This window comes from Macrobrachium nipponense, chromosome 20 (assembly GCF_015104395.2).
Source record: "Macrobrachium nipponense isolate FS-2020 chromosome 20, ASM1510439v2, whole genome shotgun sequence".
Taxonomy (NCBI): domain Eukaryota; kingdom Metazoa; phylum Arthropoda; class Malacostraca; order Decapoda; family Palaemonidae; genus Macrobrachium; species Macrobrachium nipponense.
In genome coordinates, this window is record NC_061089.1 from 44,176,719 (window position 1) to 44,199,218 (window position 22,500).

General features: G+C 34.2%; 1 protein-coding gene across 1 annotated transcript in view; it reads right to left on the bottom strand.

Annotated features, from left to right (window-relative positions):
- LOC135225281 (obscurin-like) overlaps nucleotides 1-22,500 on the bottom strand; it is a 210,438-nt gene that overhangs the window by 37,663 nt on the left and 150,275 nt on the right. Inside the window, exon 2 of the mRNA XM_064264613.1 lies at nucleotides 2,094-2,249. Within this exon, the coding sequence (XP_064120683.1) occupies nucleotides 2,094-2,249 (156 nt within the window). The remainder of the gene's footprint in view (nucleotides 1-2,093; nucleotides 2,250-22,500) is intronic.

A 22,500-nucleotide genomic window follows, 5' to 3' on the forward strand; every position in this document is an offset into this window, starting at 1 on the left:
AAATGAGTGGATATCCATGCTAATATCCTTCTCACAACAGCAATACCCAAGAGAAAAAAAAGAATGCATTAAAATATTCAAAAAGGATGATCAGGACCCACTCATCCAGGTGTTACCACGCGCATACCAAACAGTTCATATCCTACCACACAAAGCGAGCATTCCACTTCCCCCTCGACGAAACACAACAAATGACAAACAAAGATAAGACGTAATGCAAGGTGGTGTTAGAGTCATCGTATACCATAAACGCAATCCCTAAAGCGTGTTGTTATGTCAATTACGAACACAGTATTCGCACAGAAAATCCCACACAAGTGAATGAACAAAACACACGCCATTCCGTGATTGTACCGTGAACGTACCTCTGTGGGCTTCTGGTAACATGCTTACTTCTCCTCTGCAAGAGTGGTAGAACGAATCGGTGAATCATGAGACGGTGCAAAGTGAATTCTGGGTTTTAACTTATTAGGCACTTAAGAGTAACGAGTGATGGGCTATGGCTGAGTTTGCAATTGAGTGTTATTGCATTAGTGTTAGGAGACTTATGTTCGCTAACGGCCTTTTATTGAGGAATCCCTATATATATATATATATATATATATATATATATATATATATATAGATATATATATACATATACATATACTGTACATTATATAAAGTATTGAAAGATTCCCTGCTTTCATCTTACACTCGTAATTAATTTAACTCTATATTTGATGTTTTATTGTATGAGATTTTTCAGTCAAATAAGTATCTCAAGGCACTTCAAACGTTTAATCTTGAAAACCGAGAAATATTCAAAACTTAGAATACTGTATCTATTTTTACATAAATCCCTTAAGGATGACAAAACTGAATTTCTATTTACGTAGAGTGTCACAGTAGGAAGTCTAACAAAGATTCTAACTAATAAGAAGGAGCATTTGCAAGGTACATAATATTCTCGACATAGAATAAAACACTGACGTAATGGCTTCCACGGGCAAAGCATACGTCGTGCCCCTTTAAACCTGTTCGTTGACTGCCAGGCGTCTCATAAATATGGCATCTGCCCCAACAACGCGAGGCTATTGTAGGTGTCACATGAAAATGACATATGGCATTACTCCAGGAGGTGTTGTATATTTTCTTTGCTTTTATCCTTTTTATTTAGATTTTTCTCCTAACTCATTTCGGCTGCTTCCAGAGAACCCGGGTTCCTCTCGTAAATCATGAGAAATACTTTGCATCAGTGGTGACTATCGTAGTTTTTATCTTTTAGTGAGAAAGTGTCTCTGAATCGTCGTGCAAAATTGAATTGCTGATAATATCTATCAGTGATGTAGAGCACTGCTTTTATAGATAAGTAGATTAACATACAAAACAAAACAATGAAATCGAGTCCTGTCTTTCGTCATGATTATACTTCTGGGGTGTCAAAGTGCCTTTTGCAGTATTTTCCTTATATGAATTATTAAAGTTCATGCCAATAAATGCGGAATAAAATGCTGAAAGCGAATAAAGTAAGAAAACAGACCATATGAATATGTTGGTGGGCGAAAGTTTCCTAAAAGTTATAAATTACTGTACTAATAATGGTTGTGATATATGTATATATATATATATATATATATATATATATATATATATATATATACTATATATATATATACACATATTTATTTATTGATAACATTCATGTATACACATAAGCGCACACACATTTATAATATATATATATAAAATATATATATATATATATATATATATATATATATTAATATATTGTGTATATTATATATATATATATATATATATATATATATATATATATATATACATGTATATATATATTTATAACATTTATGTATACACATAAGCGCACATTATATTTATATATATATATATTATGTATATATATATATATATATATATATATATATTTATATATATATATATATAACATTTATGTATACACATAAGCGCACACATTTATTTATATATATATATATATATATATATATATATATATATACATACATGTATATATGTGTGTGTGTGTGTGTTTATTCTAAAGACACCTACTGAAGGTGACCACAAAAACTCACCCGGATCGGTCAGGTCAATATCAGCTATGTCATCGTTGACGTCCTGTGGTCCTGTGGCTGTCTGTTCCCTGATCTCCTTCCGCGCCTTCAGCCCTCGAAATCCTGCCTGAATCTTCGTCGCTGCCTTCTGCACCTCAGGGTCATTCAGGTCAATGTCTGTAGGAGACACAAAGAAAAAGAGAGAGAGTGAGTGAGTATTAATTCAAATATTTTTTTAAATAATTTTTGATGGAAGGTTAATTTTAAAGGAAGACGGAAATGGAAAAATTTTTCTTTTCTTTTTAACAGAATCTTACTTTTAAGAAAAACGAGGAAATTAGAAGAAAAATTTTAATTCTAAAAGATTTATTATGTGAAAGGTTACTTGTAAGGAAAGAGGAAAATGCGACAATGTTTGTTTCTCTGCAAGATTTATGGGAAACTTAGGAACATTTTTATTTTTTATTTTAAGTGATTTTTTTTTATGAAAGGTTGCTTTTAAGGGAAGATGGGAAAATTGGGTTATTTTTGTTTCCCCTGTTAATGGAATCGTATTCTTAAGATAAATGAGAAAATTGTGGACCTTTTTTTTATTAAATTAATTATTTTATGAAAGGTTACTTTTAAAGAAGAGGAAAAATATGACCGGTTTTTTCCCTATTAATGGAACTTTATTTTCAAGACATATGAGAAAACTATGAAAAAATTCTTTAGTGGAATAATTATATTTTCAAGTAGCAAGTCAGAAATGAAAAATGACTTAAGTTTTCTTCTTAAAAATATCACTTTTAGGACTAAAAAAAATGAGGAACCTTGATCTTTTCCCCTGTAACTTTCTTTTAATTTTGAGTGGGAATTTATTTTTAAGTACCAAATTAGAAAGGAAAACTACTTTAGTTTTCCTGTTCCTGAAATGGAACTATTAGGACATAAAAAAAAAATAGAGCCTTAATTTTTTTTCCTTTCCCTTTCCTTTGGAATGTTAATTTCGAGTTGTGGATTTTCCAAAGAAGGTCCTCTAATTCGTTTAGCGAATGGAATGTTAACTTCTCAAAGGGACCGAAAACATCCAGAGGGTTTAGTAATTAACTTCGAGATTGGTTAAAGACTTTTTCCGTAGGCAAGGAGTTGTTTTATAACCACCACCTCCTCCTCCTCCTCCTCCGTGGAAGGAAGACAGTAAGCAAAGAGGTCTCGTTGAACCCAAGAAATGTTAGAAATTAATTTAAATTACTGTACGACACAACTGCCAGGTGGGGACAGGGAGGGGTACACAATATAAACAATTTTATGTTTATATTATGTATACAAATAAATAAAGGTAATTATTTTTTAAAATTAGTAATAAATAAATAATAACAAATTAAAACAAATATCTGTAGCTATGAAAAGGTTGTTAAGTTCAGAAAACGAGCAGATGTATATAAAAATTAAAAGAGGTTGGACAGAGATAAAGAATTATGATCATACAAAAAATGAAGAGAAGCAACTGAAATGATAATACTAAATGAAGGTAGTAGAAACAAATATCCTTAAACAGCTGCGATTTTTAAAAGTGAGAAGATAAGAAAAAATTACAGAAAAATAAAAAAGGGTAAGTTGCAGAAAAATATCAATCATAGCCATCAGTTTTCCTCTGCCATACGTTTACACTCGATCAAACATCAAAGATCTATTTGATTGAGAGTTGATGTATTCAATACTAACCCTCTTTTGAATATATAACAGCTCACTTTTGGGGTAAACGTGAATGAAAAATTTAATTTGAGGAATCAACGATTTTCAGAAATATGGATGGGAGCGGGCAAAAATTATTTATTAAAACTGGAACACCGGTTAGCAAATGAATCTTAGTTAGGGGTAAAATGGGAAATTTGTACCCAAGGATGTATCAGAAATGAAATCCTGAAAAAAAGAAAGATCACAGTTCATAAAATAAACAGCAGAACATATTCTCTCTCTCTCTCTCTCTCTCTCTCTCTCTCTCTCTCTCTCTCTCTCTCTCTCTCTCTCTCTCAAGTTCATCAAATAAACAGCAAAATACACCCTCTCTCTCCCTCTTTAGTTCATAAAATAAACAGCAAAACACTCTAGTTCTCTCTCTCTCTCTCTCTCTCTCTCTCTCTCTCTCTCTCTCTCTCTCTCTCTCGTATCTTTCTTTTTCTATTAAATCCTTCAATTGGTAATGACCTATGTGCGTGCCAACTGACGCGTGTGGATGTTTGAGGCCCACTAACTTGGGTTGCGGTACTACCACGAAAATTCCCGGGTTCGATCTCCGGGCGACCCTAAATTTTAAGGCTAATTCCTTTTAATTCCAGTAAGCCTCTGTTAGACAAAGCGGCGAATTGGCTCATTAGGAGGTTGCAGGGAATTGCAAATATGGTGTAGGGCTAGCAATCCCATCCCGAAGTACTTGATGTGAACGGAGAATATATATATATATATATATATATATATATATATATATATATATATATAGTATATATATATATATACGTATATATATATTATATATATATATATATATATATATATATATATATATATATACATACACACACACACACACACACATATATATATATATATATATATATATATATATATATATATATATATATATATATATATATATATATATATATATACCCACACACACACACACACACACACATATATATATATATATATATATATATATATATATATATATATATATATATATATACATACACACACACCACACACAAACACACACACAAACATTATTATAAAGTTATAATATATGTTATAAATTTATAATATATAAATAAAATATAATATTATATATATATGTATCTATTATATACGTTATTACACGTTCAATGTGTATACGTTATCGTACAATGCATACATACATATAATCAATGCGCGTGCGTCCGCCCGCTTTAGAAACAAATCCCACATTACTCCGAATCACTGTGCCACTTCAAAGCCAATTACACCCTAATAAGATATTTCAAATGAGCCTTCCGAATCCAACGGAAGAGTCCAGGAAACAAAAGAATATATCATCGTCGGTGAAGTTAAACAAGAGGCCACCAGGCGGCTAAGAGCAGAGGTCAAGTGGACTAACGATTAGCGGATAGACAGGCGCCTCAAATCTCTTTCTCAAAGACTCTTACACGATTTCAGTATAGGCTGCGCCAATCGCCCCAGTCACGCCAGTGGTAAATTAAGATGAGGTCGGTGGCGTGTCTTCTTCACCTTGGCTTCTGGGGGATTTGACCTCTGACCTAGATTCCTTGTTCCCTCTTCTTCTTCTTATCATTATTATTATTATCATTATTATTATTTCCTTCTGCGTGATTAGGATGCGTCTGGTTTTCTGACAAACTAGACTGCAGCGTTAATTCCTTAGGTGTTTTCCCCGTTAAAATAATTTTCATTCATGTCATACATACATACACACACACACACACACACACACATATATATATATATATATATATATATATATATATATATATATGTGTGTGTGTGTGTGTGTGTGTGTGTGTGTGTGTGTGTGTGTATAGATATACTTTAAGCGTAATTAGTTCCACGTTGGACTACTAATCCGGCGGTCCGAAGTTCGATTCTCGGCTCGGCCAGCGCAGAAACAGAAGAATATATTTCTGGTGATAGAAAGTCATTTCTCGATATAATGTGGTTCGGATCCCACAATAAGCTGAAGGTCCCGTTGCTAGGTAACCAAATGGTTCCCGGTCACGTCAAAATATCTAATCCTTCGGGCCAGCCGTAAGAGAGCTGTTAATCAGCTCTGTGGTCTGGTAAAACTATGATATACTCAACTTTCTTTAAGCGTAATTGCGGTTATATCTGTGTTAACATTTTGTCCTTTGTCATCAACTTGTCATTCAGTTATATCATGTTTATATTCATCATTTGATTAATACTAATTCAACTCAACATCCTCCCTTAACATTCAAATTTCTCTCTCTCTCTCTCTCTCTCTCTCTCTCTCTCTCTCTCTCTCTCTCTCTCTTCTCTCTCTTGTCTTGGTCTTGATCTTTTTTATTATACTTTTTCATTATATTTTTTACGCAAGTGTCACGTTTTCAGTCTTCAAGAACTTACCTCTTCATAATTCCTGCTTCGAATATTGACTTAATATGGACTAAGAGTTTCAACTGTCCAGCTCTCTCTCTCTCGTCTCCTCTCTCTCCTCTCTCTCTCTCTCTCTCTCTCTCTCTCTCTCTCTCTCTCTCAGTACTTTTTATTTTCACTCAATTTTCATGCTTTCAGCCTTAAAAAAAAGTCTCTCTCTCTCTCTCTCTCTCTCTCTTCTCTCTCTCTCTCTCTCTCTCTCTCTCTCTTACTTACTTAGTAATTATAATGACATTTTCGCTCGATTTTCATGTTTTCAGCCTTCAAAAGAAAAAATTTTTTTTGTTTCAATTCTCTCTCTCTCTCTCTCTCTCTCTCTCTCTCTCTCTCTCTCTCTCTCTCTCTCTCTCTCTCTCATAGATAATTCACCTTTCGTTCGAGGAGCTCTTAATCTCTTTATCTCCCCCGACCACCCTCTTGGCTCTGGCGTCAAAATCGATGATGCTAAAACCCCCATCTTTCATCTCCTCAGGGGAGAGCTCGCACCTCGAATTTTCGAGCCGTTCCCTCGTCCTTTTTATTCTTTTCTTTGTTTGCACCGAATTCTCCATTCCCTTTTTTATTCCTTTGTTTATACCGAATTCTCTCTTCTTTTATTCCCTTATTTGCACCGAATTTTACCTTGCCTCCTTTATACTCCTTGAATCATCTCTTCCTTATTTGCAACCAATTCTCCCTACCCACTTTTATTCCCTTCCCTATTTGCACAGAATTTCCCTTTCCCTCTTTTATTCCCTTCCCTATTTACACCGAATTCCCCTTTCCCTCTTTTATTCCCTTCCCTATATATATATATGCACCACATTCCCCCTTCCCTCTTTTGTTCCCTTCCGTATTTCCACCGAATTCCCCTTTCCCTCTTTTATTCCCTTCCTTATTTCCACCGAATTCTCCCGTCCCTATTTTATAATCCTTTATTATTCTCTTCCCTATTTGCAACTAATTCTCCCTTCCCTCTTTTATTCCCTACCTTAGCTGCACCGAATTCTCCCTCCCTCTTTTATTACCTTCCTTATTTACACAAATTATCTCCTTGTTTATTCCTTTATTTGCACAGATTATCTCCTCCCTTCTTTTATTCTGTTCGTTATTGACGCCGAATTCTCCCTTCTCTTTTGTATTCCCTCCTTTATTTGAACCGAATTCTCCCTTCTTTTATTTTCTTTCTTATTTGTACGAGTGTTCCCTTCTCTCTTTTATTCTCTTCCTTGTTTACACCGAATTTTCCCTTCCCTCTTTTATTCTTATTTGCACCGAATTCTCCTTCCCAGTTTAATTCCTCTATTTGCACCCTCCTTCCCACTGTTATTCCTTTATTTGCACCTTCCTTCCCTCTTTTATTACCTTTCTTATTTGCACCGAATTCTCCCTTCTCTCTTTAATCTCTTCCTTATTTGCATTGAAACTTCTCTTCAGGGTGTAAACAACATTAGTTATTAGATATTTGTCTGATTCGTTCTTTTCAACAAGCGTTTATTGGTCAATATTCTATTCTTTTTGTTGTAAGTGTTTTCAGTTTAAATCTCATAATAGTTCGGTTTCACCATTGATAACACTGATAGTAGGGACTCCTTATTATTATTATTATTATTATTATTATTATTATTATTATTATTAGTAGTAGTAGTAGTAGTAGTAGTAGTAGTAGTAGTAGTAGTAGTAGTAGTAAGGTTAGCAGGGGGAAAATGTAATTTTAAATGGTACTATTATTGAAGATTTAATGGTACTATATTGAAAATTCAAGCTAAGCTCTAAACTGGGGTTAATCGAAAGAATGGCTTATGATTCTAGATATACTTGCTAGGTCGGTTGTTCAAGAAATGTTCGCTAAAATCTGATTTTTTGACAATATGAATAATCAACAGACTCCAAGGTAGTCAAAGACGCTCTTTAGTAAAAGGGTAGTACGTGAAATGGTCCAGAAAAACATTTACTTGTTTATTTCACTCTATAAATGGCTAAGGTACGTGGAAATTCACATGTATGTATGTATGTATGTATGTATGTATGTACTCACAAACATTAAGCTACAGATTCGTTTAATAATACGGAAGGGGAATTATGATTGATAAGTTGTTCGTCCCATGAGGGATTCTATCCCCCGACAGCAACTAACACTAACTTGACTGACGAGTACTCTACCATTCTTCTGTATTTGGATAACGCATTCCCAGTACAAGACTCTTATAAACTAACAGTTTCCCAATGTACCTCCGGCCATATTGAGCGGACTAACAACTCCCATAGCAAGCCATTCCCTCAATTTCATTGGTAATCAATAGAGTCGACGAGGCAAGTTATTGTGTTTGCTGAATACGAGACCCAGTCATATTAGCGCTGGAATTCGTCCGTAGCCACTCGTACTTTTCCGGCTGGAACGAGCTTCTTAATGGCGGCCTCGTCTGTGTCAATAAAATGCAACGTCCCTTTGCTACGTTTATGCACCGGTGGCTCCGTGATTTTGTTGTGTAAATGTCTTTGATACAACATAAATGTAGATTGCCACATTCCTGCTTGTTTAGTGTTAGGGATAGGGATTAGAGATAGTGTAAGGGAAAAGGCATTTACTAATTTTTATTATCCACAAGGCGCAGCCCTGTTCTCGTTTAATAATGGAATTTAAAATATCATTTATATACTTTAGGGAGGGTTGGAGTCGAGAAGGGCATCTGTCCCTAAAACACCTGCCAAAACATAAGTTATGTTTGTGCATGTATAGTCTAGGCAAAATAATCTTCGAGAGTAAAGTCATGTAACTTGTAACAATGAATAAAAAGTTACAAGTTATGGAAAGAATTTTGAATATTGTCGGTGCGCCTTAAACACTCTACGGTTATTACCACCCATATTTCACTACCTAGTATCCGCGCACGATACGAATGTAACAAGATTCTATTTCTTGCCTAATGTCGTATCCTCTCTCTCTCTCTCTCTCTCTCTCTCTCTCTCTCTCTCTCTCTCTCTCTCAAATAAACAAACAAACATAAACATCATAAACATACGCACTTGCATATATAGATTGCAGATGCGCATCATGAATGTGTAGCCGAACAGAGATAAAAGGATTGTATGTATAATACAGTATGTACAAACTTTTCTGTATTATGCCCTTTGCCATCGGCATATTAAACGCTTAAATGACTTTCCAGTACTCCCAAACGAAAGCATTCTTATTCTAATGCTATAAAGATGATTTTTTTTTAAATGTTTATCTTACTTTCAAAAGGACATTGTTTCTGAATTGTCCCTTTCTTGCTTTGTGTTTATGATAAGAGTATATGAGTTGTTTCTAATTGAAAATGCGAAACATATAATAAAAACAATAGAATACTAACAGTTATAAATTATAAGGCCAAAGATCTATTTACACATTGATGTTTTCATCATTTTCTCTAATATACATATATTTTATGTTATTTGATCATTTTTTTCACAACTCAGAAATGTTTAGTTTTATTCCATGGGGGCGTATTTAGAATTCTTTCGTGGTCAGCAGTAAGTTTCAAAACCCAGCCAAGAGATGAGGAAGCGAAGAACGAACAAAAAGTTAGACCGGTAAAAGTTGAAACAGTTTTGAAACAACGGACATTTCCCAATGGGTGTTGAAACAGCGAGAACTTCAGAAATGAGAAAATTGTGAGGAAGAGAGAAAGGCGTTAAGTTGGAGATAAGTTATATTGAAACTTATATTGAAAGTTATACTGAAAGTGAGGTAAAGAATCATTGAGAGGGGGTGGGGGGTGGGTGGGAATCAAAGTTAATAACTGAGACACAAGGGATTGGAACTTGGGTTCGAGTAGCAGAGGGGTGGGTAGGACAAAGGTTATAGTTCATATTGAGCCAAGGTATGGATAAAGCAACAGTACACGGCATCGCTCGCAAAATATGAATTTATTTAAGCTTGAACGAGAGAAATTTAGGTAGTCTGATGAAAACTAAAAATGAAAGTTACTTATACTAAATATTTCCAAAAGGAATGTTCCCTCTCACGCCAATATATAGCGTTGAAAATTCCACCTTGCTGTAATTGGAAGAAAATAGTAATATGCCTTTTTAAGAGAAATGCCCAGTATAAGTTTTGTTTTTAAATTCATCCCAATATTCAGTACTCCACTTCTGCTGGCATCCAAGAAAGTGTGCTTGCTCAAGTAGAGGAATAAGTATCAAAGTGGGATTTTTACCGTTTTTATGAGGCTAATATGGCTACCAAACCAAACTCAATATTAAACTGAAAGGTCTGTGTTAACAGACCTTTCCCCTTAAGTAACGACTATTATCACGATACAGAAAATGCTGAAGAAAACGTGTAATTAAATATTATTATATATATATATATATATATATATAGTATATATATATATATATATATATATATATATTTATATTATCACTATACCTCAAATCAGCCTTGCAAGATTCTTAATTCCAATTCTAAGAGAAAGTTAATTGGGTGTCTATCTTAACTAGAGAAGAAGTTAGTGTTGAGGCGGCATCCAAATATTTTCCTCAGTATTGACCTTTTCGATAGAAATTCATGCAAGTTTCACTCATCTTGTTAATTCTTTGTTTAATTTTTATACATTTTCCATTATATATAAGCACCTTTCCTGATGATATTAATACCGTATACTTCCTTTTAAGTATTTTCCATTAGTTTTATGATTTTTCTCATTATTAGCATCATATTTACTTTTATGCATTTTCCATTAAGTTTATGTAGTTGTCCTCATAAAATTAGTAGTCATATTTACTGGTATCCCATTTTCCATTCTGATTATGCACCTTTCCTCATGATATTAGTATCATGTTCACTATTATACATTTCAGATTGTGTTTTTCGTTCTTCATCATAATATTAGCATCTTATTTACTTTCTTACATTCTCCATTAAGTTTATAATTTTTCTTCGTGATAATAGTATCTTATTTACATTGATACATTTTCCATTTTGCGTTAATTCTATATTTGCTTTGTATACATTTTCCACCAGGCTTATGCACTTATCCTCATGATATCAGTATCGTGTTTACTTTTATGCATGTTCCATTATATTTATGTAGTTGTCCTGTCATTTTAATATGCAATATAACCGATCAAACACTTTATTTTTATAATGTATTTTTCCATATACTCTCGATTATGGAGACATTCATCTAACTACCAAACTCAGTTATTGGCTAATTGCAAATATAGCAATGAAGTTAATATTATTACCGTAATTATGTAAGGACATGATGGCTTAATTCAGGGAAAGTGGCTTTTGAAATGACGCTCTGCTAGAATTTATTTTATCGTGGCAATAATGTATTCAAATCATCCGCGTGGAATGCATAAAATGAATACGTCCTTTTTGTAAATAGCCCCGCGAAATATTTAAAGGGCAAACATTTTGCTCCGTAAACGTTGTTGTTTAGCTTGTTCGTCTAGTTATTTTTTAACAATTCGTAATGTAAGATGTTGTTTGTTATTATTTAATCAAAGAGTGTATATATATATATATATATATATATATATATATATATATATATATAAGTTAATGTGAGTATATGTTTTTGGTTTATATATATATATATATATATATATATATATTATATTATATAATATATATATGTATGTTATATAAGTCAGTAACCACGGTCAGTTGTCACTAACGACGTGCAGAAGCAATAAAAGCGAGCCTCTATGTCCTCGGCAAGAAAAAAATGGGTTTTTATCTTTCCACGATCGGGTCAGAAGAGAAATAAAAAGCAGGTCAATGGCATTTAGGGCTGTCATCATTAGGGAGAGACGAGGCACCATAAATAAAACCAATTCCTCATTAGCAGCCGCCAGCCATCTATATCAATTTCCCGTTCGTTAGGGAGAGTATAACGTGTCATTACGAACAAAAAAAGGAAAGAAAACATGATAAAAAAAGATTTTATATGAAATGAGGTTGCGTAAAGAATAAAGTCAAAAGATAGGAGATATTTACTCCTTTGTCGGTACCAGATCCTGCAGAGGGGGAGTGCCGTCAGTGCACCTCACGCGTTGCACTTTAAGGCATTACTTTAGGTTCATTCCTGAGCCCTTCGGCCTCTAGCTGCAACCTCCTTCATTCCTTTTACTATACCTTCATCCATATTCTCTTTCTTCTTAACATTAGTTTTCCAGTGCAACGGCGACGTTTTCCTCCTGTTACACCTTTCAAACCTTCTTTACTGTTAATTTCCCTTTCAGCGCTCCTTAATCTCTTAGGTCCCAGTGCTTGGCCTTTGGCCTAAATTCTATATTCCACTCCGCTGTCGGTACCAGAACAAGGTGGATGAAAATTATTGTTAAATAAATGCACGAAAAAGCTTTTCATATTGAACATGGCGGGAAATAGCAGAACATATCTTGTAGAGATGAAAACCCTAATTGACCTCTGTTGCCCTATTATTTTCATAATGAATGAAAATTATTTGACGCAGGATTACGAATATGTATAGTTTGTTTATAATTCCTTCCTTTCAATTAGCCCTATACTTTGATATACGCACAAAAGAAATAAAAATGATTAAACCCAGGACTATAGGTAATATCTACGGTCTAGATCCAGGGTTAAAAGTTCAAACGAAGATGCCGTGCATGACCACCCTGAAACAATTCTCCTTGTATTTTAATCATTTCCGTACATTTTTATATTTTTATTCATTAATTTATTTAATTATATTTTTATTTTCTGAAAACTGATCTCTTTTTTTTATGTATTTCATTTTACCATCTGTTTTTATTTTCAAATGAAATTCATATTCTTCGGAAGCTTCCATTTCAAATCAGTGGGCCCTGTGGTGTGATTGTTCCATATAATAATAATAATAACTACTAATAATAATAATAATAATAATAATAATAATAATAATAATAATAATATGATTCCCAAATTATGGTTTTATTTGAGGATAAGGCGAGAAAGCTCATTATATATTAAATAATGACATCTGTGTACATCTATGCAAAAATTATAAAATTTTATCTATTAATTTGGTTATTTATATATAAATGTGTATCAGACATTATATATATATTATACATATATATATATATATATATATATATTATATATATATATATATATATATATATAGACATATATAAATGTATATGTATGTATATATATATATATATATATATATAATATATATATATATATATATATATATATATATATATATATTTCCTTATATATTACAAATTACCCCAAAAATCGTAAAATCGTCAACGTTGAGAGAGAGAGATTAACTGGTAAAAGGCACCTCAATTATTTGTGAACTTCCACCGTCGGCCCCCAACGAGAGTCAGGCTATCAACTTTGATGTCTGTCACTAATTGACGCGAAACGACTCTCCAGCTGAAAGACGCTGCTTTGCCGTACCGTACCAAATGATACTTCAGAAAGTTGCTTAATTTCTCAAGTATCTAATGAGAACTGGTTTGCGTTCCTGAGAAGCTTTTCGTAAGGAGAAGCAAACCCGCTTTCAAAGAGCGCGCGTAATCTAACGGCCTCAAATCGCTGCAATGGCAGTTCCCAGCAATTCCACTCCCTCGCGGGATGGAACTTATATTCGGGGAATTGCTAATACGAGGATCTGAGGAATTCCATTGTTCTCGCCCCTGGAGGGAGGGAGAGAGAATGAGAGGAAGGTAATGGAAGAAGAGTAAACGAGCGCGAGTTCGGATTGAGGCACAGGGGGAATTAATGGACGACATTAAAACACACTGAAACACTCGTGGGAAGTAAAAGAACAGCGGAATAACCGGCCATAAAGAGGGGGAGCGACTGAATTACGACACGGGAAACGAGACCTGAATTACTACTACAAGTGGCATCAGGAACAAGAAGAAGAAGAAGAGGTTACCTCTTCGACAATGGCGCCGTTTGTTTCCGCCGAGCTCTTTGAGGACATGGTGAATTGAAGCCATTAAATCGAGGATCTTGTTTGAATAGGTCAAAATGGTTTTGAATTTTCTAAGAGTTTTTGTAATATGCAAATATGTACGTGAAAATATAGTATGTACGTCTATATGTATGTATGTAAGCACGTCTCTCTCTCTCTCTCTCTCTCTCTCTCTCTCTCTCTCTCTCTCTCTCTCTCTCTATCTATATATATATATATATATATATATATATATATATATATATTAATATGCATGTAAGTATGTATGTATGTATGTATATACTACTATATTATTATTTGTATATAGTATGCAAACACACACACACACACTCACACGACGTATATATATATATATATATATATATATATATATATATATATATATATATATATACATATGTTTGTGTGTGTATTTGCATGCAATTTACATATAGATATATGGTTGTATACATCCATACATACATATACATACATACATACATATATATAGACATACATACTATAATCTCTCGCACATGTTTGCATATTAAAAAAAATCGTATACACACACGCACATATATATATATATATTTATATATATATATATATATATATATATATATATATATATATATATATATATGTGTGTGTGTGTGTGTGTGTGTATAATTATACATATATATATATATATATATATATATATATATATATATATTATATATATATATATGTGTGTGTGTGAGTGTGTGTTTGCTTACTTGTGTGTATGTCGTAGTGTACGCGGCTGAATTCAGGTAAGGCCTGTGTGTGCTCTGACCTTGAAGGAATGCCTACCAGCATTGCTTTTAAAGGTAGGCGGCATTTTGGGATGTTAGTCGTGTGTTGCGATTTAATTAATAGCCGGTTTCAGGCAGGCTTGGCCGCTATGCTCTATCAAATTACAGGTTTAATGATTTCGATGCAAAGCAGGGCCCACATATGAATATCTATCATTGTTACCCTTTTATCTTTTATTTTAGAATGGAATAACAATGACAATGGGATTCTATTTCTAGCAATTATAGCTTCGATGGCAACCCTAATTCTGTATGTGTATATATATATACATATATATATATATATATATATATAGTTATATATATATATTATATATATATATATATATGGATGGAGATAGATAGATATCAATAAGGAAAGAATTAGCGTAAATGTAAATGAGAGAGGTAAATTAATACCTTTTAGTTAAGTGAACTAAAATTTATTAACGTGAGTCACAAGAAAGCACACAAGTCATAAGTGATGCATGTTGACTTGGTACGTGTATATATATATATATATATATATATATATATATATATATATATATATATATATATACTATATATATGTATATGTAGTATGAGCTTTAACCGGAACCTTGCTATATGGCACAGATGTATGAGATAAGGAAGAAGCTGTTGTGATATGGGCGAGAACCACATGTCGAAACTAAAGGACGAATCGACTATGTGGGTCCTACCGGATGCACAATCGGTTGCTATCATCTCCGAAAAGCCATCAGGGATATAGAACTGTATCTTCTCCCTCCCTCCGCCCAGGCGCCCTCCTTCCCCCTATTCTGGAAGCCACCACCCCCCAATCGAACGATTGCTTTTGGCTCCTAACCAGTTTCCGGTCAGTCCCCAGACACCAGAATGAGTTATGGGGGCTCTCGTTATCTGATGCAGGAACACGCTAAATGATTCCCTGGGTGGTCCTGAAAGGTCGTCGACCTGCTCTAGGGGGAATTAGGGTTCGGGACAATTCGATCCCCTCTTGACGATAGGCATTTCTTCGTTTTTATTCTTTCATTTTCATGTACATGTTTATGGGTCTTGCAATGTTTGTATCTGTCGAGGGAATGATGTTGGCTTGTTTGCAATCGTGTTTGTGACCTCGTTCATTCCCCATTTGAGTATGTGTTGTTTTATGTAAAGGTGAAACTAGCAGACAACCACTCAGTTATACTAAGAAGCAATAGTTAGAGAGGTTGGACTGCAGATTGAAGAAAGGAAGCGGCACTGGAGGTAAAGTGCATTGAATCTTTCCATATACGTTTGATACGACTGTAAACGAATCAGATTTGCTGTCACAGAATTTTCTTATAAAGCCGGTCAGTTTCAAAGCCCGTGTAATGTGCTGGTAATCCACATAGACTGAATTTTCGCATGTGCAGTGCAAAAGACACATGCCAGCCATTCGAAACATCGACAATGCTTATTTCCAATTTGGACAAATCGGCCTAATTCAGTGTCCATGTTCTACACCAAAATCAGCCCTTTGCGTCTGATCACGACAGTTCGAACAAAGCCGAATGATAAAAATACTCCTCTCGTCCACCGAATATATATGAGCCATTTGTACCTCATATTCTGACGATTCGGACAAATTTGATGTTCTCGCATGCATACGGCCTGTGGGTCATTTCCTTTTAAATATAATTTTAAATAGAAATGTGTCGGTTTCATCCTAATCTGGAAAACAACTTTACAGTGAATATTTTCTTCGGTTGTTACAATAACATTGGATATTAGTAAATTGTCAAAAGTAGTCTCAGTAATAATAAGGCAATAAAATAGAAGATTTTATCAGTTACAATTGGAGACAAAGATTATTTATAATTCCTTCTGACAAAAGAGACAGAAAATGCGTATTATTCCGCGCAATTAATCGTTGTCGCCGTCATATGACTAATTACACGATGGCCGTGTTTGCCAGCTCAGAGGATAAACAGATCTGATGATGAATTTCATCCACGCTTATAATAAACAGCCTTTTCATGCCGCGTTTCCTACACAGTCAAAAACGACCTAATTGCATCACAGATAACGCTTTGTAAATCGTTTCTCTTAAATGATGTCAAGGAGATCATCTCCGTCATTAAATATTCATGAATTTAATGGCGCGATAGCAACTACATTTCTAGAAATATACAGACCAACTCGATAGTATAACTTGCCCAAGTAAAGAAGTTTTCAGTGATTTGCCCTAACACCTAGGCTTTCAGACACATTGTAATGAACCTCTCTCTCTCTCTCTCTCTCTCTCTCTCTCTCTCTCTCTCTCTCTCTCTCTCTCTCTCTCTCTCATATGGAAGTAGATTGCACAGTACTCCTATTAGTTACCCCGTTCTCTCTCTCTCTCTCTCTCTTTCTTTCCTCTGTGTGACGCAGCTGTAGTAGAATCTATCTACCTTTAACCCCCCGAACGTCAGCAGTAGCACGGGATAAACCCCCACCTTCACTCTAATTGGTTTTGTTCACATTTCGGCTCAAATGCATTTATTCATCGAGAGGTCCACGTTTTCATACGGTGCTCGCGTCCTCCTGATAGCAGTATATATGTATGTATGTATGTGTATATATAATATTGGGTGGTCTCTCGCATAGAAAAGCGGGAGAAAAGGAAAGTTTTCAACTTAGGGAGCCATTCTGTAACATGGAAAGTAACGATTGTTTATATATATATATATATATATATATATATATATATATATATATATATATAGTATATATATGATATAGATATAGATATAGATATAATATATATGTATATATATATATATATATATGTATATATATATATATATTTATATTTATATATATATATATATATATATATATATATATATATATATATATATAGTGTGTGTGTGTGTGTGTTGTTTATATATATATATATATATATATATATATATATATATATATATATCTATTTATTACTTATTTCTTACGCTTTTCTGCATATTCTTCTCACAGATATCAATTCTGCGCGTCTTCTTCTTCTTCTTCTTCTTCTTCTTCTTCTTCTTCTCTTCTTCTTCTTATTATTATTATTATATTATTATTATATTATTATTATTATTATGCTTTTACTTCCGCCAACTCACTTTTCCTTCCGAATAGCCCACGTTGTGTAAAAAACAATCATTCCCATCAGATTCATCGCTTTGACTTTGTGGCGTCGCATCCGTAATGCGGCATTCATGACCGCGTCGACCTTTTCACTGATGTGGTTAATTTGTTTTGTCCTTTGTAGCGGCGCGCTGTGGCAACTCCGCAATACTTTTTATTTTTATTCTTTTTATTTTACCTTTATGAAAACGGATCGTTTGCGGGACCGCTAAAAGGGCCTTTGTTCGTTGCGTAATGTGACGCGCGCGCGCGCACACACACGCACACACACACACACACTCAGACACAGACACAGACACAGACACACACAGCATACTCTGGTAATGAAAAGTTATAAAGTGACTTCACCAAATGAATGGGCGCGCTTTTGGATGGCTGGAATAGAAAGAGAAAAATTAGCAGTTCCTAACCGGCTCTCTCTCTCTCTCTCTAATCTCTGTCTCTCTCTCTCTCTCGTCTCTCTCTTTCTCTCTCTCTCTCTCTTCTCTCTCTTCTCCTCCTCTCTCTCTCTCTTCTCTCTCTCTTCAAAAAAGAATGGTATTTAATTAATATATATGTATGTGACTGTCACATACACACACACCACACACACACAACAATATATATTATTATTATTATTATTATTATTATTATTATTATTATTATTATTATTATTATTAATTCAGAAGTTGAACCCTATCCATATGGAACGAGCCCACCACAGGAGCCAATGACTTGAAATTCAAGCCTCCAAAGAATACGGTGTTCATTTAAAAGAAGTAATAGAAAAACAAAAACATCATTATTGATAGTTCATTTTACACACGATAAACAAGCCACGTTTTCGTGTGGTCATTTCTCACAGCATACTCAATTTAGCTTTCGGCAGCTGAGTCGCTTCCTGTCACTCCATGGGCCCGTTTTTTCAACTCACCTGGGAAAGAGAAGAGAGGGAACCCGGTTAGGTTTTTTGAATGCTTACAGTGAATGTCATTTTAACACCGTCAGTTTAGGTATTGTTTTGCACCTAAGTGAATTTCGTTGCCATGTTTTTTATATTATATAGATGTATATGTGTATGTATATTTATGCAAATATATATATATATATATATATATATAATATATATTCTATATATATATATATATATACATATATATATATATATATATATATATATATATATATATTATATGTATATAGTATATAGTATATATAATATATTATATATATACAGTCTATAAGTATCTACTCTGTGTAAATAACATATATTATACATATGTGTGTGTGTACGAAATGTCAATTTATATATTTTTTCTATATATTCATTTACCAGTAAACACGTTTGAAGCTGTAAGTAAGATATAAGTTTTCCTCCGCATATATACGTATAAATCCATACATGTTTATGCTTATGAATACGGGGCGAACCACATCGCATTCCTGTCATTCATTCATTCCCACATGTGTATTATCAAAGAGTTATAAGAGGCACACAGTAAAATTGTATCCTTTCATATAATTCTGCTATTATAATAATCCTTTTGAACCCTTTATGAAATAGACAAGAACAAATTCCCTTCATACGACCGAGTGCATCCTGGAATCAAACCAGATTCAAGGAAAAATATTTTCTCTGCATTGGTGGCTCACTTTTATCCTTCTGCTTCTTCTTCTTCTTCTTCTTGTATGTTTAAGGATGAGTATCCTTCACGGTTTGGGTGGGGTTGGGGTGAGGTGGAAGGATTTGGGAGAAGGTGGGAGGGACATTGGCAAAGAAGGCGAATTCCTTTAATCATCGGACGTTCTCGGGATTCGTAAAATGCCACGCGGGTAATGGAACAGCAATGCGTTTGTGTGTGTGTGTGTGTATTTGGGCTTTTATGTGTATATATGTATGTGTGTGCGCGCGTTTGTGTTCCTATGTGCTTGCGTGTTTGTGTTGCTGCGTGTGATTCCTGAAATCCTTTCACTTCAGCCCTGAAGTTTTTCTTTGGCTGGCCTGAAGTTTTTTATCGTCGTGATCGATAAAAGGGACTAGTAGAAGTTTTCCCTTGAGTACGAGAGAGAGAGAGAGAGAGAGAGAGAGAGAGAGAGAGAGAGAGAGACCTTATTATTTATTAACTCATTAATTAATTTTCTGATATATCAACAGCCACTGACCTTACTAATTTTCAAATATCAAAGACATATGAAGTACCGTGTTCAAATTCTTTTCATCTTTATATTTCTGATCCTAATTTTCCACAATTACTGATTCCTCCGCTTATCTTTTATATCTCATTTTGTCTTCAGTAAATTCTGTCAGACGCAGCAACTGTCTCTGATGGCTTTTATTCTTTCATTTTCACACGTCTAATTGGTAGAGTGACATCTTGCATATTCTCTCGGAACCAGTGTACCTATGACGTCACGAACGACGTCAGCATTCAAGTAATGTTGCAACTGCATGTTGCATCAAATGTTTATTTTACTCTGCATTTCCACGTCCAAGAGTCCAGGATTCTGTATTAGTTATGCGGGGAAATCGTAACTAAAAGAAGGCTATGTATATAGTGCAGGGAAACGTATGTGGATATAGTACATTGCTGTTTGCATAGAATACTTTAGAGAGGCTACAGCGAAGAAAATGACTGAAGATAATGACATTTTTGACAAACGCAAAAACAAATATCCAGAGATGCAGTCATTTCTCTCTTGAGAAGGAAAAGGCAAGATGTTTTAATAATTGTCTGATCGTTCAAATATTCCCTGTCCCAAATTCGCTGAACTACTGCATTCACACAGGTCTAATGACATGACGTCACCAGCACATTACATTCATGCTTGGTGATTTACTCACTTGCAGCACCTACAAGCACTTACGAATCACGCAAAGCAATCATTATATGCCTAGTAAAACAACAAGTATCAATTGAAGAATTAGGATTTAAAAGAACTCGTTCAGTGCACCCCACGCGGTGCCCTGTAGGCATTACTTGAGGTCCTTTGAAGCGTCCCTTCGGCTCCTAGCTGTAACCCCTTTAATTTCTTTTACTTTACCTCCGTTCATATTTTCTTTCTTCCATCTTTCTTTCCTTCCAAGCTCTTCTACAAAATGTTTCATAGTGCATCTGCTTGGTTTTAACTCCTGTTACGCCTTTCAAACCTCTATACTTTCAATTTCCTTTCCAGCTCTGATTGACCTTATAGGTTCTAGCACTTGGCCTTTGGCCCAAAATTCTACATTCCTATCCAACTAACTCGGGAATGGAAATTCATGAATAACAAAATAAATTGGAAAATAGACGCCTGAAATAACGTGACCCTCAGTCTCCTGGGTCACTCCGAGATTTCAAGCCTTTTTCTTTTATGCCGCCTTATTTTTGCTCTAGTGCCAATCAGTGACGTCACTTCCGAGACCCCTTGGTGACTTCACAGCCTCGCCAAAATTTCACAGAATTCCGAAATTGAAGTGTTCACGAGTCGCAAGGGATTTTGATTTATTTTGATATACTGCAGATAGACCTTTCCGCCTCGTACGTTTAATTATCGTATTACCGATAGCTGCTTTATCTTTTTAACACGTTTTAGTTAATTTTTTTCATTTCACATATTTTATGAGCTATCTTTTTCCCCAAAATTATATTGTGCACACATAGATATATATAGATATATATACATATATATTTATATGTGCATACATACATACTTACATACTTATGCATGTGTGTTTCTGTGTTTTCGAGTAATCGATAGATCACAGATGTATACTATGTGCAAATACATTTACACCAACATGTACATATCGGCGTAGTTGTATGAGTATACAAATACTCATGGCAATTTATGTATGTATTATGCATATATAAGTATGTATGTATGTAAAAGGTGACGTAAATATTATTCAGTTACAAAGAACTAAAAAGTAATATATAGTTCCTCTCATCGTACGACAGATAGATCCGATGATGGGCGAAGCTTTTTTCATATAACCTTGTACCCGGAATGGAAGGTAAACGTTTTCGACTTATTAACAGAAAACTTAAAAATTAAAAAACAAAAAAAAAAAAAAAAAAAAACTGTCCCGATGCATTAATGAAACTCCGCGTTTTAAATCCGGCAGCAGGGAGTACGTGTATCATTGCATGGTATAAGCTGAATTGTTCCATTTGCGCATTAACAGCCAAATTCCGGTCCTCGCTGCTCTTCTGGGCAAATTAGTCATAATGCGTTTATTAGGGGTGGGGAGGGGTGTTTCCGAGCAAAAAGGGACTCCTAGGAATGACTAGAATGTATCGTGAGTACTTCCATGCGTGCATTTCTGTATATATATATATATATATATATATATATATATATAATATATATATATTATATAAGTATGTATATGTATGTATGTATATAGGTATATATAGTTTACCATCAAAATGTATACACACACACACACACACACACACACATACA